We start from the raw sequence: 27,841 nt of genomic DNA on the forward strand, positions 1-27,841 counted from the left end.
GAGAAGGTCTCTGTAGATGATGAAGAGGAGGATGAGGAGGGGTGTGGGTCCTCTTGTGAGGTAGGATGTCAGAATTGATGCTGAAATTAGAAATCTCATTAAAGAAGAAGCTCTGTCTTGTTTCGGTTAATTCGATTATTTTGAATTATTAGAGGACTTACATAAAGAGCACAAATCTTGATGTTTAATTATTATCCAGCTGCTACTCCCCGGAAGGGGGCTATCTGCCAGTTACAGATACCCATCGCTTAGGTCGCCAAGTCATCTCTATAGGTGAGCCACACTGTATACGAACTTTCCTAAACAACTTTACTACCCTAGGGCACCATCTTATTGTAGCTGACACCGGGATTCTTGCTTCTTCAGGATAAAAGCAAAACCTTAATAGGGCCCTCAAGGATCACCCATAAGTAACACCCTAGCATAACCAGGTAAACCTTCGAACTACCAGATACAACATACAATAAGCTTTAAACACCATAAAACTGTATATTTTCGGTTTAGGCCACAGGCTCAACCAGCTGCATCAATCGGAATCAACCTCCTACAGCCCCACAGGAATATACACCCTTCCACCTGGGGGACACCCCTGGATAATAATTAAACATCAAGATTTGTGCTCTTTATGTAAGTCCTCTAATAATTCAAAATAATCGAATTAACCGAAACAAGACAGAGCTTCTTCTCTTTAATGAGATTTCTAATTTCAGCATCAATTCTGACATCCTACCTCACAAGAGGACCCACACCCCTCCTCATCCTCCTCTTCATCATCTACAGAGACCTTCTCACATTTTAAGGTAAATACATGTACAGTAGTCCTACCATAAAACATCTAACCTATACAGGCTAGCAATCACAGTCTTTATATATCCTATTACAGGTCCTAATCAGCTCTGGATCCCTGGAAGACTGACCAAGTGGTCTCTTTTTTAATATAGCTCGACTCCTTGGTTTTATACTAATTTATGTATCTATGAAATCTCTAACAGTATTGTAATGAATTAATAAAATAATAAAATTCACTGAACATTTGAAAACCCATTCATTATTATCCTTCCAACAATCCTCACTTATCCTCCTCAGTGTATCAGCGCAATGGCTTTTTAAATTTAGAGAACTAATCTTCACTCTAAATAGCTCTTAAAAGAGCTTTTTGGACTCAAACACTCCCTATACACTGCTTTCACTCTCCCTGCTCTCACACTACGTAGATTCCTCATTTACTATGTGCAAAATGGCGCCGGCAGGGCTTAAATATCCCCCTACGATGCTGTAAGGCCAGCCAATCACAGTAATGCCACAACAAAGATGGCAGCGGTATTACTGTGATTGGCAAGCAAGCCCAGCATGTTCATTGGCTGCAAATAAAGCGCCAAACATTCTGGGCGGGTCACTCGAATATACCCAGGTGAATAGGTAATTACTTGCAGAATAGCCTGAATTGTGTACTATTCGTGCGAGTAACGAATAGTGCCGAATGTATTCGCTCATCACTAGTAAAAAGACATAAAGCCAAGTGACACATTCATTCCTGCTCCGAGTGTCAAAGGTTGTCATAACTCTGTCTCTCTGAGATTTGAAGTTACCTTTTAATACAAGTAATTTCATGTCCATGATGCTGTGATCAGGGATACAAAAATGTTTGGCCACAGATAGATCTATTCTTTTTTCTTTTATTGTGTGACAATGAGAATTCATCCTTGTTCTAAGTTTTTGCCCTGTCTCCCCTACATACAGACCCCTAGTTAGACATTTGGTACATATAATTAAGTACACTACATTAGTTGTGATGCATCTGAAAGTCCCTGGGATCTTGTGGTCCTGATATGAGTTGGGAATCTTTATCTTGTCCGTGGTCATTACAAATGGACAGGTTTTACATTTACAGTTGGTAAGGATGAATTTTGTAAGTTTCACCACAAAGGTGAAAATATCCTCCCGGTCAGTTTGCTTTCCCTCCCAGTACCTTTTCATTCTAACAATGTTAGGTTTCTGGGAGATTATACTTGTTCCTTTTATTTTTGGTTCTCCTTAGCTTGCCTTCTTTGCCCTACACTCCCTGACAGAAGTTATGTCGCTTATCCATGTTATGTAATAAAAGCTTATAACCTGACGTTAAATTCATCCATTGGTTTTATAAATTACTCTTTTGAAAGCTGAAACCCTCCCAAATTTGGTTTAGGTTAAGAAAATAAATTGGCATTAATGCTGAAATATTGATCATTTAATGAACACAGAATGGTCAGATTTTGGTAAGACAAAAGTTTTGTCGCCTGGTCATATAATGCACCCAATCCTAATTTACATCCTCACCAGTGCTCAGTAAATGATCGGTTAATTAGTGGGTGTGTATAAAAAGAAACTCAGCACCCCAGACCTTCACTTGAACTGCAACTTGAGCTCTGACAACATGCCAAAAATCCACCCTGCGACCAAAGCCTTGATTATCAAGAGGCTGGAGACCAGATCCACTGCAGAGGCGGCTGGCACCTTTAATGTATCTCAGCGTCAAGTACAAAGAATTAAAAAAAGATTTGAAGAGACTGAAGATGTGTTTGACAAGCCCAGGTCAGGCAGACCCCGTAAGACAACTGCTCAGGATGAACGTTAATTGGTTAGAAATCCAAAGCAAGCCCCTCTTCCACTGCAGCAGAGCTCCAACAGGCCTGGTCACCTCAAGTCCCTGTGTCAACTAGAACAGTTTGTAGGATTCTGTCTCGAAATAGCCTCCATGGTCGAATCAGTGCCCAGAAGCCAGCACTAAACAAAAGACAAATAAAAAACCATGAGGCATTTGCAAAGTCCCACAGCCTGCTAAACAAATGGACGCTGGAAAAGTGGCAGAAGGTGGATTTCTCTGATGAATATTCAGTGGAATTACACCACAGCCGCCGCAAATACTGCAGGAGCCGTACTTGAGCCCGTATGGATCCAAAATACACCCAGAAAGATCATGGTCTGGGGTTACATTCAGTATGGGGGGGTGCAAAACATGTGCAAGGTGGAAGGCAATATCAATAGCCTAAAATATCAAGAAGTATTAGCTACCTCTTACATTCCAAATCATAAAAGGGGTCAAATTCTGCAGCAGGATGATGCTCCATCTCATACATCTGACGCGCCCCCTTGGCCATGTTTGGGGAATACCCGGAGCCGGATCCGTTGGGGGTGGTAGTCCTCGTGGCGGTGACCCGGTCCGTGCCCAGGGTGTCAAACTAAGTGGCGATGTTTTTAGTGGCAGATGTGATATTGTTCGACTACGCCACCCGTTGAATGCGGTTATGAAACCGCCGCTGCAGGGCAGACCGCTGAGGCCGGTGGTACGGTTGTGCAGCGTGGATAGTATAACCCCCAACGGGAGGGGTATGGCCTCAGGGCAGCGGACGTGGATGATGGGGATGGTAGAATTGCACGCAGGCACCAGGAACCACTCAGAGACGGTGCGGTGTAGTTCAGGGTCTTTACTGGTGACAAAGATAGACCCTCCCGGGAGTACTGGCTAGCGGTCGGGGTCTGGTCAGTCCGTGAGCAGACAGGATCTCCCCTGGCCAGGCGGAGTTGTAGGCCTCCCCAACTAACTGTACTCTTCTTGGCTACCTTGCTAGAAGCGGGTAAAAGTAGCCCACGTCCCTGAGTGTACCGTGTGGTGCTCACCCGTATGGCCGGTGACTCGGGGCCTTCTGGTAGCCTCCGCTCCACGACGGCGGTGCTGGTCCCTTGCGTGTGACCGTGCCTTCGGGTTTCTTGGCCAGAGGACCTGAAATCCCCTGCCGGTCGGTTTCTGCTGCTGGGTATGGAACAGTCCCCACAGCCTCGGACTCCGTGTCCGGTGAGATCTCTTCAGCCAAGGCGAGCTATCTAGCTTCCAGCCTCTGGCACTCACTCCTGCTCCTACAGAGCTCCTGTTGTCACTTTCCCTGCAACTGCTCCACACCAGACCAGACTGTGTCTCTGTCTCTGTCTGTGTTCTTTTCTAACCCCACCTCAGCCCCAGTTTATATAGGGGAAGTTCTTCCCCTCCCAGGACTGGGCAGGAGGTGTGGCATGCTTAGGATTCCTGACCAGGAGACCTCCCACCTGCTCACAGACGTAATATTGCTATTACTGTGGTAACCAGACCCCTGGAGTTCCACATTCCCCCCTAGTAAAATTTAGTACTCCGGGACTAAACATATTTTTGAAAACATAACAGGGTATAAACAGGAGCAATACAATAAGGAAAAACACATTAGGGTGGTCACGGCGTGTCCGCAACCGGGTGCAATTTTTGAAACAAAAAGGGTGTCCATTTCACCAAAGAACAGGGAGCCGTAACCAGGTAGGGGTCTGTCCTGCCCCGAGTCTTTAACAGTCTTTAGTCCGTTCCTGGGTTACGCTCCAAACATATATACAATAGAGTTCTAGTAAATCCACAAAAGATACCTATAAAATAACTGGAAAAACATAATTATTTACAAGCAACAGTAAACAGGTAAATATTAATAAAACAGTCTAAACACTTTAGATCCTCCAAAGTACGGGCAACTGGCCTCTAGTGGCTCTAGTGGACCTACGGAGCTCACTAACTGGTCCTGTACTACAGGGTGTAGGAGCTGTTAAAGGTAAGCTGGGCAGCTGTCTACGGACTCTTTGGCTCACTAGGGGCACGGCAGGCTCACTATAAGCAGAGGGTCGATTTTCCTGGTCTGCTTGTATGGGGTCTTCTGCCTCCTGGACCGGCTGTTCTTCCAGCTCTACCTGTTTTTCCGTAGGCACTTGGGATGCTGGCTGGAGGAAGGTGAGGACGGGTACTACAACAGCGCCATTTACTTGTGTCCAAGATCGAGGGAAGTCTCCGAGTACAGTACTGACCATCTCTTCCCTTTCCTCTGCGGGTCGAGGGTTTTCTTGATCTTCTTCAGGGTTTCGTAGTTGCTCGGGACACTTCTTCAGGTGATCTCGGGAGACAATGGCTGTGGTTTCTCCTCCATCCTTACTGATTGTGCAGACTTTCGGGTTTTCATGGCTTGATGGCAGTACGGTGTACGGGTCCTTCTCCCACTGGTCGTCCAACTTGTGGAGCCGTCTTTTCCTCTTCAAGACCTGCTCTCCAGGTACCAGGGGAACAGCGGGAGCATACTGGTTGTAAGTCTACTCCTGTCTTTCTCTTGCTTGACGGAGACTTCGCTCAACGCTCTCCTGTACTTTCCGGTACTGCTGCTGCCTCTCTGTGTCCCAGTCTGCTTCTGGTGAAGTGTCCTTGGGTGTCAGGACTCCCATATCCAGATCAACAGGCAGCTTACCAGGTCTTGCTCTCATTAGGTAAGCCGGGGTACAGTTGGTAGAACCTACAGGGATGTGGTTGTATAGGTCCACCAGATCAGGCAGTTTCTCAGGCCACAGACTACGTTCTTCCAGGGGCAATGTTTTCAGAAGGTCTATCACCACCTGGTTCATCTTCTCGCAGAGTCCATTGGTTTGCGGATGATAGGGTGTTGTTCTTATCTTCCGGCAGCCATACAGGGTGCAGAACTCCTGGAAGACTTCCGCTTCAAAGGCAGGTCCTTGGTCCATCAGCACCTGCTCTGGGTATCCGTGTGGACGGCAGAAGTGCTGCTGGAAGGCTCTAGCTGCTGTTTGAGCCGTTAAGTCCTTGACGGGGACTACAACCAAGAACCGGGAATAGTGATCCACGATGGTCAACGCATAGACGTAGCCACTTCTGCTGGGGGTCAGTTTTACATGATCCAAGGCTACCAGTTCCAACGGCTGCCTGGTGACGATGGACTGCAGGGGAGTCTTCTGGCTGGCACGGTCCTTCCTTCTTAGGTTGCATGGGCCACAGTCTCTGCACCACCTCTCGATGGTTCCTCTCATGCCTACCCAGTGGAACCGCCCGCGCAGCAGGAACTCCAGCTTCTTCCATCCGAAGTGCCCAGCTCCGTCGTGGTATGCCTCCAGTACCATAGCCGCGTCTCTTCTTGGCACCACTACTTGCCAGATCAGTTCATGCGTCCGGGAGTTAACCATTCTGCGGCACAACTTCCCCTTGTAAAGGAACAGTCGACTCTTCTCAGCCCACAGTTGCTTGGTCTCCTCCGGAGCGTCTGGGTCAAGGCGGGCATCTGGCTGAGTCAGCATCTCCTTCACCCGTCGGACGGCGGGGTCACTGTCCTGCGTTTCCGCCCAGTTGTAATGAGGTAAGGGGTTGAACGTAGTGGATTGCTTACCCCTTACACGGTGGGAATACTGGGTAGTCCCATGACGGTGAAACGCGGGGAGTTCAACTTCTTCCAATTCCTCTGGATCTTCCCCTACGTCCGGTAGGTTTGGCATTCTGGACAAGGCATCCGCGTTGGTATTGGAGCGTCCTGCCCGGTATTTGATCGTGAACTCATAGTTGGACAGGCGGGCCATCCATCTCTGCTCCAGGGCACCGAGTCTTGCAGTGTCCAGGTGTGTCAACGGGTTGTTATCCGTGTACACGGTGAACCGGGAAGAGGCGAGGTAGTGCTTAAAGCGTTCGGTGACTGCCCACACCACTGCCAGGAACTCTAGCTTGAATGAGCTGTAATTCTCAGGGTTTCTTTCGGTGGGTCGCAGTTTTCGGCTGGCGTAAGCAATTACCCGTTCTCTCCCCTGCTGGATCTGGGACAGTACGGCTCCTAGCCCGATGTTACTTGCGTCGGTGTAGAGGATAAAGGGCTGGCTGTAATCCGGGTACGCCAGGATTTCATCCCCCGTGAGGGCCATCTTCAGCTGGCGGAAGGACTCTTCTTCCAGCTTCTCCCATTTGAAGGGCGGCTTCTGATTCTTGGCCTTCCTGGACTGGCCTATCAGGAGGTCCTGCATAGGAGCTGCCTTTTTGGTGAAACCGGGAATGAATCTTCGGTAGTAGCCTACCAACCCGAGGAACTGCCGCACTTCCTTTACGCTGGAGGGTCTTGGCCATTCCTTAATCGCGGTGATCTTATCAGGGTCGGGAGCCACTCCGTCAGCACTCACCACGTGTCCCAGGTACTGCACTTTTGGTTTTAGCAGGTGACACTTCGACGGTTTCACCTTCAGACCGTAGTTTGCCAGGGCTTCGAACACTTCCGCCAGGTGTTTCAGGTGGTCCTCGTAGGTTTTGGAATAAACTATAACATCGTCCAGGTACAGCAGGACCGTCTCAAAGTTCCGGTGTCCCAGACAGCATTCCATCAATCGTTGGAAGGTTCCTGGTGCGTTGCAGAGTCCGAACGGCATGCAGGTAAACTCGCTAAGTCCCATCGGGGTGGTGAATGCGGTCTTCTCCCGGTCCGCCTCTGCTACAGGAACCTGCCAGTACCCGCTAGTGAGATCCAAAGTGGAGAAGAAGTTAGCAGATTTTAAAGCAGCCAAAGACTCCTCTATCCTTGGTAAGGGGTACGCATCTTTGTGTGTGATACGGTTGATTTTCCGGTAATCTACACACATTCTCATGGTGTTGTCTTTCTTTTTAACCAAGACTAGTGGAGCTGCCCAGGGGCTACAGCTATCCCTGATTACCCCAGCCTCCTTCATGTCTCTAAGCATCCCCTTGGCGTGTTGGTAGTGTGCAGGGGGTACGGGTCGGTATCTCTCCTTTATGGGAGGATGGTCTCCCGTGGGGATGTGGTGTTCTACCCCCTTTACTCGCCCGAAGTCTAGCGGGTGTTTACTAAACACTCTCTCGTACTCTCGAACCACCCGATAGACTCCCTGTTTCTGGTGTGAGGGAGTGGAGTCAGTACCCAAATGCAGTTGCTGACACCAGTCCTCCATTTGTTGCTTAGAGCCGTTACCTTCCTCTGGATGAGATGGAGGCAAGGGTTCCACGGACTGTACAGAATTTTGGTTGATGGTATACAATTTGGCTAGCGTAGCATACCGGGGCAGGTACACTTCCCTCTTCCCGATATTTATTATGCGAACGGGCACCCTCCCATGGCGTACATCAACCACCCCCCGTGCCGTCAAAATGGTGGGCCTACTATCTGAGTAGACTGGTTCTACCATTGCCTGGTAATCTCTACCTCTCAGACCAATAGCTGCCCGGCACCAAATCATCATTTCACTTTTTGGGGGCATGGCAATAGGGAAAGGGTCACACATCCTCACGCTACCAATCTCACCACCGGAGAGTTCCACCTGTTGCCGTCGCATCAGTGCCCGGATCTCTTTTTGGAGCACTCGCTGCTGGCCGGAGCTGGCGTTCTTGGCAACCTGCTGTAAAATAAGAATCACCTCTGCAAGACAATTTTCAATCACATTAGTTCCTAGAGTTATCTTTGGGTGACTCTCGCGCTTGTCAATGTCCACAATGATCAGTCCCTGTGCTGCCAGTTCGACTTTACCGATTTTAATGGTCATCTCTTTAAATCCGATCTGTGGCACGGGCTGACCATTGCTGGCGATGATACTCAAGTAGTTGTCTGGGTAGCGGGTTATATCCGAGTCATTCCAGTACTGCTTGAAGAGCACGTACGGGATGGTGGTGACCTGTGACCCGGTGTCAAGTAGGGCACTCATAGGAATGCCATCCAGTACCACAGGCAAGACTGGACGTCCTCCCACGTATTTGTCACGCCAGTTCGATGGGCCTGGTGATCTTATTCCTAGGGGTTGGCCCTCTACCCCAGGTTGTGCCAGTTTAAAGGACAGTACCTTGCCATATGTCCGGGTTGATTGCAGCGGCGGCAGATGGGTTGTCCGTCCTCGTTGTATCGGTCGCTGGGTCTTCCTCTGGTCGGTGGGGTCCTCCTTGGTCGGCGCCACGGGATATCCTCCGGTCCGGATGCCAGCTGGATCTTCCCTGGAGTAGAAACCTGTAAAGACTGCACAGTTCGGGTTAGCGCGGCAACGCTTTTAGTTAGCTCTTGGACCTGATGGTGCAGGTCTGTAGCCGGGTCATTGTTTAAAGCCTGCGCATCAGCTCCCACAGACCCTGCCGACAAGGGCGCCGTCTCCTGGTGGTAAGTGGTAGCAGGGCGTTTGTGGGTCACAGCGCCACCTGGTGCCGGTTCTCGGAGCACCCGGATGGCTCTGTCCTTGAACTGTGCAAAGTCCAGATGAGGGTCCTGTAAGGCCATGGCCCGCAACTGGGTTCGTTGGGCATTACAATGTAGACCCTCTATAAATTGTTCAGTCAACAGTTTGTCTTCGTTTCCCACGCCGTCAGGGTCGGCCTGCTTAATGGCTCTCAGGGCCTCTTGTAGGTTTAGCGCATAGTCCCTTATATTCTCATGTGCTCGCTGCTTGCACCCGTAGAATCTAAGCTTGATCTCGGCTGAGGTACGGGTATCAAAGGTGTCCTTCAGCCGGGCTAGTATCTCTGCGACAGTCCTCCTCCTCCCAAGCGGCCAGAACTTTACCTCCCTTTGGTCTGCCCCTGTTAATTGAGCCACCAGGATGCTCACTTTTTGCTCTTCTGTGAGGGGGTACACCTGGAAGAGGCTATCCAGCCTTTCTCTGAAGTCATTTAGGGTATGTGACTCCCCTGAGTACTGGGGTAGCCAGGCTGCCCCCGGGATGTAGGGCATGGTGAAAGGCATGACCGCAGCAGCGGTGGTGCTGGCGGTGGCTGTGGCAGTGAAGCTCTCCTCCGTATCCGACATCCTCCTCCCCCCTAGTGGACCGTGGCCTACCTTGCGATGATCCTCTTCCGTAGGCCGCGGCTCCGCAGTGGATCATCAGGGTTGAGGACCTTCCGTCGCGCTCCTGTGACGTCGGCGTCTGCTGGGTTCCTTCCAGGACCTTACGCAACGTCCGGACGTGAGGCGGGGCTTCAGTTCTCGCGCGCTTTCGGAGTCCACGCCCCTCTTCTTCCCGCGCGGCGTCCTCGAGATGGCGTCCAACGGCGGGAAAACTCCACGGATGGCGGGAAGAAGGCAAAAGATGGCGTCGGATGGCGGGAAAACTCCACGGATGGCGGGAAGAAGGCAAAAGATGGCGTTGGATGGCGGGAAAACTCCACGGATGGCGGGAAGAAGGCAAAAGATGGCGTCGGATGGCGGGAATCTTCACCACAGGTAAGTTTAACAGTCTTTTTCAGGCACGCAGTACCCGGTGGTTGCGGGCACAAAATCCTGCCGACTACGCCAAAAGTTGACGCGCCCCCTGGGCCATGTTTGGGGAATACCCGGAGCTGCATCCGTTGGGGGTGGTAGTCCTCGTGGCGGTGACCCGGTCCGTGCCCAGGGTGTCAAACTAAGTGGCGATGTTTTTAGTGGCAGATGTGATATTGTTCGACTACGCCACCCGTTGAATGCGGTTATGAAACCGCCGCTGCAGGGCAGACCGCTGAGGCCGGTGGTACGGTTGTGCAGCGTGGATAGTATAACCCCCAACGGGAGGGGTATGGCCTCAGGGCAGCGGACGTGGATGATGGGGATGGTAGAATTGCACGCAGGCACCAGGAACCACTCAGAGACGGTGCGGTGTAGTTCATGGTCTTTACTGGTGACAAAGATAGACCCTCCCGGGAGTACTGGCTAGCGGTCGGGGTCTGGTCAGTCCGTGAGCAGACAGGATCTCCCCTGGCCAGGCGGAGTTGTAGGCCTCCCAAACTAACTGTATTCTTCTTGGCTACCTTGCTAGAAGCGGGTAAAAGTAGCCCACGTCCCTGAGTGTACCGTGTGGTGCTCACCCGTATGGCCGGTGACTCGGGGCCTTCTGGTAGCCTCCGCTCCACGACGGCGGTGCTGGTCCCTTGCGTGTGACCGTGCCTTCGGGTTTCTTGGCCAGAGGACCTGAAATCCCCTGCCGGTCGGTTTCTGCTGCTGGGTATGGAACAGTCCCCACAGCCTCGGACTCCGTGTCCGGTGAGATCTCTTCAGCCAAGGCGAGCTATCTAGCTTCCAGCCTCTGGCACTCACTCCTGCTCCTACAGAGCTCCTGTTGTCACTTTCCCTGCAACTGCTCCACACCAGACCAGACTGTGTCTCTGTCTCTGTCTGTGTTCTTTTCTAACCCCACCTCAGCCCCAGTTTATATAGGGGAAGTTCTTCCCCTCCCAGGACTGGGCAGGAGGTGTGGCATGCTTAGGATTCCTGACCAGGAGACCTCCCACCTGCTCACAGACGTAATATTGCTATTACTGTGGTAACCAGACCCCTGGGGTTCCACACATCCATCTCTACAACAAAGTTCCTCCAGGCAAAAAAGATCAAGGTGCTCAAGGACTGGCCAGCCCAGTCACCAGACATGAACATCATTTAGCATGTTTGGGGTAGGATAAAAGAGGAAGCTTGGAAGACAAAACCAAAGAATCTAGATGAACTCTGGGAGTCATGTAAGACTGCATTCTCTGCTATTCCTGATGACGTCATTAATAAATTGTATGAATCATTGTTGAACCGCATGGATGCAGTCCTTCAAGCTCATGGAAGTCACACAAAATATTAAATATGACTCTAATAGCACCACAACTTCATTCATCAATGTTAGGCAACATATATTTTTATTTTAAGATAATTATTTGTTTGAATATCACATTACTTTCTGTGGGCGACAAAACTTTGGTCTTGCCAAAATCTGACCATTCGGTGTTCATTAAATGATCAATATTTCACCATTGATGCCAATTTATTTTCTTAACCGAAATCAAATTTGGGAGGGTTTCAGCTTTCAAAAGAGTAATTTATAAAACCAATGGATGAATTTAACGTCAGGTTATAATCTTTTATTTACATAACATGGATAAGCGACATAACTTCTGTCAGGGAGTGTATATGAATGTATTTTAGTTTCTCACTCAGGGTTTTCATATTTGACTTTATACTTTCCTTTCCCCTGGTTGACAGCATGTTGTGGCCTCCCCTCTGGTTCCTCAGGAGGTACAAAAAACTCCTCAATGGCCTATTAAGAGAGTTAGGTCCGTGGCGTTTTTAGTTGTGCAGCTAGGGCCTTTATAATCTGTACAGAGACTAGTTGGGTGTAGTTGCGGCATTCTTCTCTTTGTGGGTTCTCCGGTGGCTATCAAGATTTGCTTTCTGGTTAAAACATTTCCCACATTTTGAACATGAAAATGGCTTCTCCCCTGTGTGAGCTCTCTGATGTTTGATAAGATTTGATTTCTTTGCAAAACATTTCCCACATACTGAACATGAAAATGGCTTCTCCCCTGTGTGAGTTCTCTGATGTTCGATAAGCGTTGATTTCGCTGTAAAACAGTTCCCACATTCTGAACATGAAAATGGCTTCTCCCCTGTGTGAGTTATCTGATGTTTGAGAAGATTTGATTTCTGTACAAAACATTTCCCACATTCTGAACATGAAAATGGCTTCTCCCCTGTGTGAATTATCTGATGTTTTATAAGATTTGATTTCTTTGCAAAATATTTCCCACATTCTGAACATGAAAATGGCTTCTCCCCTGTGTGAGTTCTCTGATGTTCCATAAGTGTTGATTGCTCTGTAAAACAGTTCCCACATTCTGAACATGAAAAATGCTTCTCCCCTGTGTGAGTTCTCTGATGTGCAATAAGTTTTGATTTCTGTACAAAACATTTCTCACATTCTGAACATGAAAATGGCTTCAGCCCTGTGTGGGTTCTCTGGTGTGTAATAAGATTTGATTTCTCTGTAAAGCAGTTCCCACATTCGGAACATGAAAATGGCTTCTCCCCTGTGTGAGTTCTCTGATGGCTGATAAGATTTGATTGATTTGCAAAACATTTCCCACATTCTGAACATGAAAATGGCTTCTCCCCTGTGTGAGTTCTCTGATGTGCAATAAGATATGTTTTCTCTGTAAAGCAGTTCCCACATTCTGAACATGAAAATGGCTTCTCCCCTGTGTGAGTTCTCTGATGTCTGATAAAAGTTAAATTCTTTATAAAACATTTCCCACATTCTGAACATGAAAATGGCTTCTCCCCTGTGTGAGTTCTCTGATGTGCAATAAGATTTGATTTCGCTGTAAAGCAGTTTCCACATTCTGAACATGAAAATGGCTTCTCCCCTGTGTGAGTTCTCTGATGTCTGATGAAAGTTGATTTCTTTGTAAAACATTTCCCACATTCTGAACAGGAAAATGGCTTCTCCCCTGTGTGAGTTCTCAGGTGCCTAACAAAATCTGATTTCTGATTAAAGCATCTCCCACACTTGGAACAAGAAAATCTATTCTTCGCTTTTTGAATTTTTTCATGTTTAAGAAAAGACTTTTTGAGGGGAAAACTATTTCCATATTCTGAACGTGAAAATGGCTTCTTTGCTTTAGTAGCAATTTGTTTTTTAATGCTTATTTTGCGACTTTGATTTTCCTTAGTAGTCGGTAATGAATCAGAAGACAGGACCTGTTTCATAGGATCAGATGACAGATCTTTGCTGTGAAGGGATGATGGTAAATCTGGAGTAATGGCATTCATTTCAATTGTATCCTGTGGGATCTCAAAATTATCTGATTTGAAAATTGAAGATGTCAGGTGTCCCTCTGATCTCCTGGTAGAGACATCTGCCAATAATAAAACCAATTATTATTTTTTAATAAAAATCCTTGTAATTATATATTTTTGAACATTTCTACTTAAACTGTCCGTAAAAATGGGAAGTTATGCAAAAAAATCTAATTATTCACCAAGACAATGACAGTTCACAGTCTAATAGAAAACCTCATAGGATGAACCAGAAGAGTGTAGTGTTCAACTGTTTATTCATTCTGCCTCCCAAATATGGAATAAGAAGCCACCAAACAATGTTATGTAGGCAAAAATAATACCAAGAAAAACTTCTACTAGCAAAAAAACAAGTCACCACTCAGGTCCATCATCTGTTAATGGAAAAACAGAGGTTTCCACATTATTAGTGGCTCAAAGGCTCTTGAAAAGCAACATGGCTTCCATAAACCAATCCAGCAATATCTTACCTCTCAAAGTCAAATCTCCCCCTCATTCTGAGCCTTGCAGTGCGCCCAAACCACATTTAGCCTCCATGTATTTGGCATTACTATAGTGAGAAGAACCCACTTAATTTACGGTGTGTGTCTCCTGGAGCACAATCTGGTCACTATGTGTTGGGTTATAAAATGACAAATGTGCAATTTTCACTCTACAAGATCCTCTGCGTGCTAATTTCAGGAAAGTGGCTTTGGAGTCAAAATAGTCACTTGTCCTATAGATTAATTCACTGAGGAATATAATTTCCAAAATGGAGCCACTTTATGGTGATTTCTACTGCTCTGGTTTTCTGCCATTTTGTCATATAAGGGCTTCTGCAAATGGTGGGTCCCATCTCCTCTGGGATCTCCTACTGCAACATGTGCTTCTGTCACCAGGAGCCATCTTTTTCCTTGGGAGCCCCATGACAGCACCATACGAGAGAGTAGGATCCACCCCTATTACCCGACAGGAAGACCTGAGCACAAAATAAAAAGGCAACTCCCACTTCTTCCTTCAATGTGGTTTCATGTCCTCAAGGATGTAGAAGCCTGGAGCTCACGGCAGGAGCAGCCGTGAATCATGGAACACCAGTGAATCATGAAACACCATGCTGTGTTCTATAGAAACCTCTAGTGAGTGGCAATAAGCAGGGGCCCAGTTGGGCGCTGAAATGATAACATCAGTCTGGAAGAATCTAAATTTAATGATTCCGTACCTACCTACGTTTGTTTGGCCTAGGCCTCATGGCTTGTGTATTGAGCCTCATGGTTAGGCCTCATGGCTTGCGTATTGAGCTTCACGGCTAGGCCTCATGGCTTGCGTATTGAGCCTCACTGCTAGTGTGTCACCCTGGCCTGGATGCCACAAATATATTAAAGCTGTGTCTGAGAGCAAGGGGGAGGTTCTCTAGTCAGGGGAACATTAACATGCAATGCCTCCTGTCTCAGGCCAGTAGGGGGAGCTGGCTGCCCCTATAAAAGCTGGTACTGGGGGCAGGGTTAGGGAGAACCGGATGACCTGTCTCAGGACTGAGACGTGTCCCAGAGCAGAGCAGAGACAGAAAGTTGTATTGCACCTAAGAGGAAGTGTGGCAGGAGGAGAGCCACAAGCCAGAGACAAGAGGAGAAGTGAGCCTGTCTTGGCAGATAGAGGACTTAATCTACCAGACTTTGGTGTCTGAGGCTGGGAGGATTCCACATCCCCAGCAGATAACCAGTTCGCAGGGGACTGTATATTCCTTGGCCTAAGAAGCCTGGAGGCCCTGCCACAACAGAAGGGACCAGCAAAGCTGTACAAGGCTGGGAGCAGAAAGGAACCCACGTCGCAGGCCATACAGGCGAGAATACACGGAGAGCTCAGAAACGTGGGCTGTTACCCTATAAGGAGGAGATAGCCAGAAGGAGCACAGAAAGCACGGTAGGCCTACACCCTCACCCTGACCAGGGCCAATTTCCCCGTTTCTCTCAGACATCCAGGTCCCCTCCTAGCCGGGACTGTTTGTGGGTCAATTTACCTGTTCTAGTAAAGACCCTGGACTGCAACCTGTTGTCTGTGTGCTCCTTGCTCCTCCAGCACTATCAGCACTGGGACTCTCACTACCATCACTCCCAACATCCACTACACTGCCCTGGGGCCGCACTCTTCCCGTGGGAAGTCACACCATCCCAGCTGCATACATCATCAGCCCCAGCGGTCTGCCTTGCAGCGGCGGTTCCTAATGACCGCAAATCCACGGGTGGCGTAGTCGGATAATATCAACAGCACATAAGGACTACCACTGGCCTGACCACCCTGAGCCATGAACCGGGTTGCCACTACTACTCCCACCGTTTCCCTATTGTCCGGATCCGAGTGCCCCACGGCCCAGGGGGCGAGTCAGCTTTGGCGTAGTCGGCAGGATTGCAACCAACCCGCCACAAACGGGTATTGCGTGCCTGAAAAAGACTTTGCACTTACCTGAAAAGAGGTTTCCCGCCGTCCTGAGCCGTTTCCCGCCATTTCCAGCCATCTCCCGCCATCTTCCATCGGTTCCCACCATCTTCAGCCGTTTTCCCGCCATCGGACGCCATCTTCAGGACGCCGCGCGGGAAGAAGAGGGGCGTGGACGTCCAAACCGCGCGAGATCCGAAGCTCCGCCCCACACACCGACGCTGCGCAAGGTCCTGGAAGGGAGAGAGAGCGACGCTGACGTCATCAGGACGCGACGTAAGGTCCTCGTCCAGAGCAGCAGCAGCGGAGCCGCGGCCTACAGAAGAGGATCGTCGGAAGGTAGGCCACGCTTAACTAGGGGGGAGGAAGATGTCGGACACAGAGGCACCCATTACCACCAACGCGGCTGCAGCAGCGGTGATGCCCTTTTCCCTGCCCTACATCCCTGGAGCGACCTGGCTGCCCAAGTACTCAGGGGAGCCCCATGCCCTAACTGACTTTAAGGAAAGGCTGTACAGTTTGTTCCAGGTTTACCCCCTGACAGAGGAACAGAAGGTTAGCATATTAACAGGGCAGTTAACTGGCGCAGCCCAAAGGGAGGTAAAGTCATGGCCCACTGAGGAGAAAAGAACCGTGAAGGGTATTCTGGCCCGGCTGCGGGGTACCTTTGACACACGTACCTCCGCTGAAATTAAAATGAGGTTCTATGGATGTAAGCAGCGGGCACAGGACAGCATCAGAGACTATGCCCTAAATTTGCAGGAAGCCCTAAGGGCCATCCAACAAACTGACCCTGGCAGTGTGCAGGAAACGGATAGACTACTAACAGAACAATTCATAGAAGGTCTGCTGTCCAGCGCCCACAGGGCCCAACTGCGCCTCATGTTCTTTCAGAACCCTGATCTGACCTTTGCCCAATTTAAGGACAGGGCCATAAGGGTGCTCCGTGAACCTGCAATCAGTGGCGCTATAAACCCCCGGCCCCCTGCTCTCACCTACCACCAGGAGGCGGCGCCCTCCTCTATGGACCCCGTGGGAGCTGATGCACAGGCCCTGAACCAAGCCCCGTCGAAAGACCTGCACCACCAAGTCCAGGAGCTGACCAGGAGCATCGCGGCATTGACCAGGACCGTCCAGGCGTTGCAAGTGGACCCGTCAAGACCCATCGAGCTGGCTTCAAGTCCGGAGGATGTCCCGTGGCGTCGACAGAGGAGGATCCCATCGTTCCGAGGGAGGCCCACAGACCGCTACGCAGAGGATGGACAGCCCATTTGCCGTCGATGCAACCAGCCCGGACACATTTCCAGGTACTGTAATTTAAACGGGTCCAACCTGGGGCAGAGGGCCAACCACCAGGCATAAGATCACTAGGCCCTTATAATTGGCGTGATAAGTACGTTGGGGGGCGCCCGGTTTTACCCGTGGTGCTGGACGGTATCCCCATGAGCGCCTTGCTGGATACTGGGTCACAAGTAACCACTATCCCTTATGTACTTTTTAAGCAGTATTGGACTGATGCTGATATCACACGGTATCCAGACAGTAACTTGAGCATCATCGCCAGTAATGGCTTACCCGTGCCGCAGATGGGGTTCAAGGAGATGACCATTAAAATTGGTAAAGTTGAACTACCGGCACAGGGAGTGATTATTGTGGAAATTGACCGTCGTGAAAGTCACCCTAAAATAACTGTGGGTACTAACGTGATTGAAAATTGTCTTTCAGAGGTAATTGTAATTCTACAACAGGTGGCGGTGAATGCTTGTTCCAGCCAACAGAGAGTCCTCAACAAAAAGATAAAAGCCCTGATGAGACGGCAGCAGGTAGAACTTTCTGGTGGTGAGATCGGTAGCGTAAGACTGAGTGACCCATTCCCCATTTCCATGCCTCCGAAAAGTGAAATGATGATCTGGTGTCGGACTGCAATCGGGTTGAGAGGTAGAGACTACCAAGCCATGGTAGAACCCGTGTACTCGGACAGCAGGCCCACCATTTTGACAGCCCGGGGGGTGGTTGATGTCCGTCATGGGAGGGTGCCCGTCCGCATCCTCAACATTGGGGAGAGGGAAGTACACTTACCCAGGTACGCTACACTCGCCAAACTGTTTGTTGTCGAACACAAAGCTATCAGGGCCGTGGAACCCTTGCCTCCATCTCCACAGGCGGAGGGTAACGGCTCCCAGAAACAAAAGGAGGACTGGTGCCAGAAACTCTATGTGGGTGCTGACTCCACTCCCCTGCACCAAAAACAAGGAGTCTACCGGGTGGTACAGGAGTACGAGAGAGTCTTTAGTAAACACCCGCTAGACTTCGGCAGAGTAAAGGGGATAGAACACCACATCCCCACAGGGAGCCACCCACCGATAAAAGAAAGACACAGACCTGTACCCCCTGCACATTATGAGAACGCAAAGGGCATGCTAAGAGAAATTAAAGAAGCTGGGGTCATTAGAGATAGCTGTAGCCCCTGGGCAGCCCCCTTGGTTCTGGTGAAAAAGAAAGATGGCACCATGAGAATGTGCGTAGACTATAGACAAATCAACCGTATCACCCATAAAGACGCATACCCGCTGCCTAGAATAGAGGAGTCTTTAGCCGCACTAAAATCAGCTAACTTCTTTTCTACTTTGGACCTTACTAGCGGGTACTGGCAGGTTCCTGTGGCAGAGGCTGACAAGGAGAAGACCGCCTTCACCACCCCGATGGGACTGAGTGAGTTCAACTGTATGCCCTTCGGGCTCTGCAACGCACCAGGGACCTTCCAGAGGCTGATGGAATGCTGTCTAGGGCACCGAAACTTCGAGACGGTCCTCCTTTACCTGGACGACGTGATCGTCTATTCGAAGACCTACGAGGACGATCTGAAGCACCTGGCCGAGGTGTTCGAAGCCCTGGCAGGCTATGGCCTGAAGGTGAAACCATCGAAGTGTCACCTGCTGAAACCAAAGGTCCAGTACCTAGGGCACGTGGTAAGTGCGGAAGGAGTAGCCCCCGACCCTGACAAGGTCACGGCAATCAAGAGCTGGCCAAGCCCCTCGAACATCAAAGAGGTGAGACAGTTTCTCGGGTTGGTAGGCTACTACCGAAGGTTCATCCCCGGGTTCACTAAGATGGCAGCTCCTATGCAGGACCTCCTGATCGGACAGTCTAAGTCCAGGAGCCAAAAGCCTCCCTTCAAGTGGGATAAACCGGAAGAGGAGTCCTTCCGCCAGTTGAAGATGGCCCTCACGGGGGATGAGATCCTGGCCTACCCTGATTATGGCCAGCCTTTTATTCTCCACACGGACGCCAGTAATGTGGGACTGGGAGCCGTACTGTCCCAAAACCAACAGGGCAGATAAAGGGTGATCGCGTACGCCAGCCGGAAGCTGAGTCCCACCGAGAGGAACCCGGAGAATTACAGTTCCTTCAAGCTAGAATTCTTGGCAGTGGTGTGGGCCGTAACGGAACGCTTCAAGCATTACCTGGCCTCTGCAAAGTTCACCGTGTACACGGACAACAACCCGTTGACACACCTGGACAATGTAAGACTGGGTGCCCTAGAACAGCGGTGGATGGCCCGTCTCTCCAACTATGACTTTGTGATCAAGTACTGGGCCGGCAAAACCAATGCCAACGCTGACGCCCTATCGAGGAAGCCTCACTTACCTGAAGGTGACGAAGACCCAGAAGAGCTGGAGGAGATAGAACTCCCCGCGTTTCACCGGTATGGAGCCGCTCAATACTCCCACCGCGTGAAGGAGGAGGATCTAACAACCATGACGATCAATCCCCTACCTCACCACAGCTGGGCTGAGACCCAAGATAGTGACCCTGCCATCCGCCTGGTGAAAGATCTGCTGACCCAGGAAGACGCCCGCATGGATCCGGATGCTCCAGAGGAAGCTAAGCAGCTATGGAAAGAGAAGAGCAAGCTGTTCCTCTACGAAGGCAAGTTGTGCAGAAGGATTGTCAACCACCGGACGCACGAGCTGACCTGGCAAGTCGTGGTTCCAAGGCGGGATGCAGCTATGGTCCTGGGGGCTTACCATGACAGAGCGGGGCACTTCGGTTGGAAGAAACTGGAGTTCCTGCTAAGAGGACGGTTCCTTTGGGTCGGCATGAGAGGAGCTGTGGAGAAGTGGTGCAGAGACTGTGGCCCTTGTCACCTAAGGAGGAAGGACCGCACCAGCCAGAAGACACCCTTGAGGCCCATCGTCACCACCCAGCCTCTTGAGCTGGTAGCTCTAGACCACGTCAAGTTGGCTCCAAGCCGGTCAGGGTACATCTACGCCCTGACAATCGTGGACCACTATTCCCGTTTTCTCGTGGTGGTCCCGGTAAAAGACTTGACAGCCCAAACAGCGGCCAGAGCCTTCCAGCAATACTTCTGTCGTCCACACGGGTATCCGGAACAGGTCCTGACAGACCAAGGTCCAGCGTTCGAGGCTGAAATCTTCCAAGAGTTCTGCAACCTCTATGGCTGTAAGAAGATTTGTACAATGCCTTACCACCCCCAAACCAACGGGATGTGTGAGAAGATGAACAATATAGTCATTGATCTCCTGAAGACGTTGCCCCTGGAGGAACGCAGCCTGTGGCCAGAAAAACTTCCGGACCTAGTAGACCTATACAACAATATCCCGGTGAATGCTACAAACTGCACCCCGGCTTACCTGATGCGAGCCAGACCAGGTAAGCTGCTCGTAAACCTGGAGATGGGAGTCCTAACGCCTGAGGACACCTCCCCGGATGCAGACTGGGATACAGAAAGGCAACTGCTGTACAAGAAGGTACAGGAGAGTGTGGAGAGGAGCCTGGCCCAGGTGAGAGAAAGGCAAGAAAGACTCTTCAACCAACACGCCCCTGCTGGTCCCCTAGAACCTGGTGAGCAGGTCCTGAAGTGGAAGAGAAGGCTACATAAGTTGGACGACCAGTGGGAAAGGGAACCCTACACTGTACTGCAGTCTGACCATGACAACCCAAAGGTGTGTGTAATCACCAAGGACGGAGGAGAAACCACTAGTGTTGTCTCCAGGGACCACCTCAAAAGATGCCCAGAGCAACTCCGTAGTGCAGAAGAGGATCAGAGTGACCTTGAACACGCAGAGGACAAGGAAGAAATGATCAGCACCGTTCTCGGAGAGTTCCCTCAGTCCTGGACTCGCATAAATTATGCCATAGTGGTACCCGTCCTGCATTTCCTGCAACCGGCACAGCAACAACCAACACCAGAGCCGGAAGGTGAAGAGGAGCAAGCAGTTCCAGAGGCAGAAGAGCCTGTACCAGCAGCCCAGGAGAGTCAACCCTCTGCTGACAGTGAGCCTGCCATGCCTGCGGTAAGCCAAAGGACCTGCAGACAGCTGCCTGCCCTACCTGTACACCCAGCTGGTAGCTGTACCCCTAACGCTAGTGGGGAAAGCCAGGTTGGTCCACCACCAGACAGTGGGCTACGTAGGTCAACCAGGAGCACAAAGGGGCAGATACCCGCTCGCTGGAAAATATAGAGCGCGCTAAGATTGTAAATGACCCTGTTGCCAAATATTGAATTGTTTGCAAAGTTACATGCATGTTTGGTAATTCTGTGTTTCAGTTTCTTGCAGCTACCGTAAGGACTCAAAGGTTATGGACTTTTTATAACCGGGACCTTGTATGGACTGTGTTCGGAGCCTAGCCCAGGAATGAACTAAGACTGTAAAGGACTTGGGGTAGGACAGACCCCCACCTGGTTAAGGCTCCCCGTTGTGCTGGTGATATGGACACCCGGTCACAGGCCACACTGTGACCTTAAGAACTCAATCTGTGTGTCGTCTGTCTGTTAATGTTTTATGGTTATGCATATTGTCTTTGTTTATTGTTTAGTCCCGGAGTACTAAATTTCACTAGGGGGGAATGTGTCACCCTGGCCTGGATGCCACAAATATATTAAAGCTGTGTCTGAGAGCAAGGGGGAGGTTCTCTAGTCAGGGGAACATTAGCAAGCAATGCCTCCTGTCTCAGGCCAGTAGGGGGAGCTGGCTGCCCCTATAAAAGCTGGTACTGGGGGCAGGGTTAGGGAGAACCGAATGACCTGTCTCAGGACTGAGACGTGTCCCAGAGCAGAGCAGGGACAGAAAGTTGTATTGCACCTAAGAGGAAGTGTGGCAGGAGGAGAGCCACAAGCCAGAGACAAGAGGCGAAGTGAGCCTGTCTTGGCAGATAGAGGACTTAATCTACCAGACTTTGGTGTCTGAGGCTGGGAGGATTCCACATCCCCCAGCAGATAACCAGTTCGCAGGGGACTGTATATTCCTTGGCCTAAGAAGCCTGGAGGCCCTGCCACAACAGAAGGGACCAGCAAAGCCGTACAAGGCTGGGAGCAGAAAGAAACCCACGTCGCAGGCCATACAGGCGAGAATACACGGAGAGCTCGGAAACGTGGGCTGTTACCCTATAAGGAGGAGATAGCCAGAAGGAGCACAGAAAACACGGTAGGCCTACACCCTCACTCTGACCAGGGCCAATTTCCCCGTTGCTCTAAGACATCCAGGTTCCCTCCTAGCCGGGACTGTTTGTGGGTCAATTTACCTGTTCTAGTAAAGACCCTGGACTGCGACCTGTTGTCTGTGTGCTCCTTGCTCCTCCAGCACTATCAGCACTGGGACTCTCACTACCATCACTCCCAACATCCACTACACTGCCCTGGGCCGTACTCTTCCCGTGGGAAGTCACACCATCCCAGCTGCATACATTATCAGCCCCAGCGGTTAGCCTTGCAGCGGCGGTTCCTAATGACCGCAAATCCACGGGTGGCGTAGTCGGATAATATCAACAGCACATAACGGACTACCACTGGCCTGACCACCCTGAGCCACAGAACCGGGTTGCCACTACTACTCCCACCGTTTCCCTATTGTCCGGATCCGAGTGCCCCACGGCCCAGGGGGCGAGTCACTAGGCCTCATGGCTTGCGTATTAAGCCTCACGGCTAGGCCTCATGGCTTGCGTATTGAGCCTCACGGCTAGGCCTCATGGCTTGCGTATTGAGCCTCACGGCTAGGCCTCATGGCTTGTGTATTGAGCCTCACGGCTAGGCCTCATGGCTTGCGTATTGAGCCTCACGGCTAGGCCTCATGGCTTGCGTATTGAGCCTCAAGGCTAGGCCTCATGGCTTGCGTATTGAGCCTCAAGGCTAGGCCTCATGGCTTGCGTATTGAGCCTCATGGCTAGGCCTCATGGTTTGCGTATTGAGCCTCACGGCTAGGCCTCATGGCTTGCGTATTGAGCCTCACGGCTAGGCCTCATGGCTTGCGTATTGAGCCTCACGGCTAGGCTTCATGGCTTGCGTATTGAGCCTCACGGCTAGGCCTCATGGCTTGCGTATTGAGCCTCACGGCTATGCCTCATGGCTTGCGTATTGAGCCTCACGGCTAGGCCTCATGGCTTGCGTATTGAGCCTCACGGCTAGGCCTCATGGCTTGCGTATTGAGCCTCACGGCTAGGCCTCATGGCTTGCGCACTGAGCCTCACGGCTAGGCCTCATGGCTTGCGTATTGAGCCTTACGGCTAGGCCTCATGGCTTGCGTATTGAGCCTCACAGCTAGGCCTCGTGGCTTGCGTATTGAGCCTCATGGCTTGCGTATTGAGCCTCATGGCTTGTGTATTGAGCCTCACGGCTAGGCCTGATGGCTTGCGTATTGAGCCTCGTGGCTTGCGTATTGAGCCTCAGGGCTTGCATATTGAGCCTCAGGGCTTGCGTATTGAGCCTCACGGCTAGGCCTCGTGGCTTGCGTATTGAGCCTCATGGCTTGTATATTGAGCCTCACGGCTAGGGCTCGTGGCTTCCGTATTGAGCCTCGTGGCTTGCGTATTGAGCCTCAAGGCTTGCGTATTGAGCCTCAGGGCTTGCGTATTGAGCCTCAGGGCTAGGCCTCATGCCAATTCAGGTGTGGGTTTATGTCTAACGTTGGCCTGTCTGAAGGTTTTTTCAGACCGCTTCATAGTTGTGGAAAAACCTGCCACGTTAGGTCTAGAATTTTCCTCAGCTGTCTGCCTCACGGGGGGTTGCCCGATTAGCCAGGCAACTTGGGGCCTGTAGATCTGTTTCACTAAGGTCTCAAAGCTTCACTACCCTTTACTAGCAATATTACTGATATTGGTAAGGAAGGTTTCTGGTCGATGCCCTCGGTCTGTGGTGATTCTATTAAATACAGTCCAAAGGATAGCTGCTGAGTCCAGATTCAGTCAATCCCTCATACTTGGATAGCATATTGAAATAGTCTGCATTTAACTTTTGTATCCCAGTGGTCTTCTTGGTAAAGGTGTGAATGGGGGCGCTAAAAGAATAATAACAATTTAAGTCCAGTTGATCTTCACAATCTAGGATCATTAGTAACGTAACATAGGTTGAATAAAGACCTAGGTCCATAAAGTTCAACCCTTTCCTATTTTAGGTGCTGGAATCGCCTTTCTTCCACCCGTAATGAGTGCCCCTGGTCCTTCGTATGGTTATTGGAGGGAATAAGTCATGTGCTAGTCCTTTGTACTGACCACACATATATTTATAGATGTAAATGAGATCCCCTCTGAGGAGTCGTTTTTCTAAGCTAAACAAGCTCAACTTTTTCAACCTCTCATCATATGAGAGGCCTCAATCTCTTTAGATGAACTGGCTGATAAACATCTACAGCTCAGTCCCCCCCCCTCCTCCTGCGCTAAGCTTAAAAGAAACCACTATAAGTCCACTTAAAACTCCTACCTAGAGTCTTTGAATGACCTTTTGGACGTTAAGTGATTAAACTCTCTATACCAAATATCCCCAATAGGAAATGGTAGGAGGAGCTGCGAGTTGTACTCACCGGTGGGGGGCTGAAAATCCAACATTTGCCCCAATCTACCCTCCTCGTTTAGAGTGATAGGAAACTTGATCGTGCCAAGAGGGCGGCACTATACCGGTCTGACCTCTTAAGGGAGGTATGAGTTGGTTGATAGACCACCAATTGCCTCAATCTACCCTCCTGGTATGGAATGGTAAGATGAACTTGATTGTGCCAAGTAAGGCAGCACTATACCGATCGGCCTTCCTAAGGGAAGTGCGAGCTGGACTCACCGGTATCGATGGTTGATAAACCAAACATTGCCTCAATCTACCCTCCTGATTCGGAATGGTAAGATAAACTTGATTGTATTGAGTTGGCCAGCACTACCGGTCTGCCCTACTAAGGGAGGTACGAGTTGGACTCGCCGTTATGGGACTGACGAACCGGTAAATATCCCAGTCCATCCTCCTAATGGAGTTGCCCGACAGACACGATTATACCGGATCTGGTAAAATTATTTCAAGACCAGTGTATTCTCCCAGTTAGAAGTGCAGATGGACTAATTGGAAACTAAGTCAATGGAGCCATATTACACTATGTATTCTTGGGATTAAAGTCATAAACTGGTAGACTCAACTAAGTGGCGAGTTGGTTAAATATTCAGTCAGTGCGCTCTTGGAGTGATAAGACGGCAGCGCTGCAATAAACCTATAAAAGGAGGAATCAGTGGATGAGTTAAAATGTCCCCGTACCCGTGAGACTCCTGTGGTGAAGGAGAAGCATCTTTGCAAGTTAAGACAAATGCGTTCACACTGAGGTAAGACCGTTCTGATTATTACTCAAGCACAGGATGATACGTACTTATGGTACATGTTTAACGGGACGGGATGCTAATACCTTAGCTTAACACCATCTGAGATTTGACCAATACCATAAGAGATCTAGATCTCTTTCTGAATGAGTTGCTTTGGAAAAAAAAAAAAAAAGTGTATCAGAGGTGATGGTTATCACTCGGTTTACTTAGTTTCTTTGCTTGAAAACTAAACTATTTTGCATTTGAAGTACTTTAATCTAACAATCTCCATGGTTGGATTATAAAGTTGCTGAATTGATGCTATTATAGGAGAATAGCGTAAATACGATCATCCCTGCATGAACGGTGGATTGTGACTTTTCTTTTGGAATAGCTTAGATTTGTGTCTTACCCTTTCTAGGTACTTGGCTAGATTGTGGTAGCCAGAAACTCCCCAGGATGGAAATCTCGAACTATAAGTGTCCGTTCAGCTTAAATACATTTCTTAGGGGAACTTAACGTTACACCTTAAGGGATATAGAGTACTAAATATTTCTGCTGGTTTTGAAATCCCCATTTTGGCAATCTGGGATGCTCTATCTACTCTTGATAGCATAGAGTTGAGTAGTTTTGAACGATTATGTGATCATTGACCCTAAAAAAGATTCTTATGGCCCAGATCTTGGCCTTACGTGGGGCCTTCAATTGAAAATGCCAAAAATATTAAGGTAGAAACCCTAGTCAAAGCCTAGTTAAGGTTACCAGGTTCCCTGAATCGATTAACTTCTGCTTCTATTACACGCCGAGTCTTAGCACCAGTTCTTATATACTTCAGTTGTTGGTTAGTTGATTTAATGAAAACAGAATATCTAATCAAACCTAAATCAAATCAAATCAATATCTAATCAAATCAAAAGATATTCAACCATGTATATAAGTGAGGTCTCTAAGTATAGACCTTTCTCTGGGAGATAAAGAGGACAGAGTGTTGTAAAAATCCTGTTTACTCTTTTGGCGCTTTTGGTTTAAGCTCCAAATCGATAGACATTATGTTGATTGTGAATTTTTTAGATATCATTCAATCTTGAAGCACTATCTGTTAAACTAGGATATTCTGGGTATCTTTCTTCAGGTGTAAGATCCTACAGGGGTGCTCCCTCCCTATTGAAGGACTCCGTTGCTATGGTCTCTCGTATGGTGCTGTTATGGCGGAGGGAAAAATGATATTTACTCACCGGTAATTTGATTTTCCTGAAACCCATGACAGCACCCTAATTTTCCCTCCCTCTGACTTTTGGCTGATGGTTCTTAGTCTTCTCTTCTCACAATGAAGAATGTGCTTGAGTGAATGTATAAATAAAAATGATGATGAATTGGGTGACTCTTACTTGACTCCTGGAAACCACATTGAAGGAGGAAGTGGGAGTTGCCTTTTTATTTTGCGCTCATGGCTTCCTGTCCAGTAATAGGGGCGGATACTACTCTCTTGTATGGTGCTGTCATGGGTTTCAGGAAAAAAAAATTACGGGTAAGTAATTACCATTTATTCATTCTGCAAGCAGTGCTGGTGATGGAAGAGACATCGGAAGAACAAGCTCTGGGTGGCGCTGGCTCTGTCCAGCCAATAATAGCCCCAGCCCCCCGAGGAAGCCAGACATGGCGAAACTTGTTGGGGTGGCTATGTATATATTTTCGGTAGCACTAGGGAACCTGTGTATGTCCTAGTAAATAATGTGATCAACTAATCTATGAACTGCAGACATAAAGGAAAACTATAATGAATATAATGAGCTCATGATATCAGATGTATTCTAATACTATACAGTTTCTAGAGACTTAATATCAGAGTAAGGGCACAGACAAACTAGTGTAGTTTTAATTTACTTCTTTACCACATTTTAGTAAAGCAGTAATAAAAGACATTTTTTTATACACCCCTCAACCAGGGTTTTTTTTACCCTCTCGGTAATTTGTCAATATGCATATGACAGAAAATACCCAAAAGTGACAAAATTCTAAAAACTGCACCCCTCAAGGTGCTCAAAACTACATTCAAGAAGTTTAGTAACCGTCCAGGTGTTTCACAGGAATTAATGGAATGTGGAAGGAAATTTTTAGGCTTCCTCCAAAATTTGTTGTGCATGCTGATACTCCACGTGGGGGAAAACAACAGTTTGGGTGCATGGCAGGGCTCCGAAGAAAAGGATCGCTATTTGACTTTTTAAATGTAAAATTTGCTGGAATAATTAGCGGACGCCATGTCGCGATTGGAGAGCCCCTGATGTGCCTAAACAGTGGAAACACCCTACAAGTAACACCATTTTGGAACCTAGACCCCTCAAGGAACTTATCTAGAAGTATGGTGAGCTCCTTGAACCCCCATGTTCTTCACAGAAGTTTATAATGTTGAGCCGTGAAAATACAAAAAATCTAATTTTTCCCACAAAAATGTTTTTTTGCCACACATTTTGCTTCTTCAC

The 27,841-nt window shown here is 49.1% G+C and overlaps 3 protein-coding genes across 3 annotated transcripts in view; 1 reads left to right on the forward strand and 2 right to left on the reverse strand.

The window, feature by feature from the left end:
• Positions 1 to 27,841, reverse strand: part of LOC141182808 (uncharacterized) — a 431,479-nt gene that overhangs the window by 395,858 nt on the left and 7,780 nt on the right. The gene's annotated exons all lie outside the window — the stretch shown is intronic.
• Positions 1 to 27,841, forward strand: part of LOC141182896 (uncharacterized) — a 90,283-nt gene that overhangs the window by 8,324 nt on the left and 54,118 nt on the right. The gene's annotated exons all lie outside the window — the stretch shown is intronic.
• On the reverse strand, positions 11,493 to 13,421 carry LOC141182809 (uncharacterized). The gene has a single exon (XM_073660932.1). The coding sequence runs from the start codon at positions 13,350 to 13,352 to the stop codon at positions 11,910 to 11,912; it is 1,443 nt and encodes a 480-aa protein (XP_073517033.1). The 5' UTR covers positions 13,353 to 13,421; the 3' UTR covers positions 11,493 to 11,909.

This window comes from Phyllobates terribilis, unplaced genomic scaffold, assembly GCF_046119375.1.
Source record: "Phyllobates terribilis strain yellow unplaced genomic scaffold, ASM4611937v1 Scaffold_36__1_contigs__length_13169755, whole genome shotgun sequence".
Classification (NCBI taxonomy): Eukaryota; Metazoa; Chordata; class Amphibia; order Anura; family Dendrobatidae; genus Phyllobates; species Phyllobates terribilis.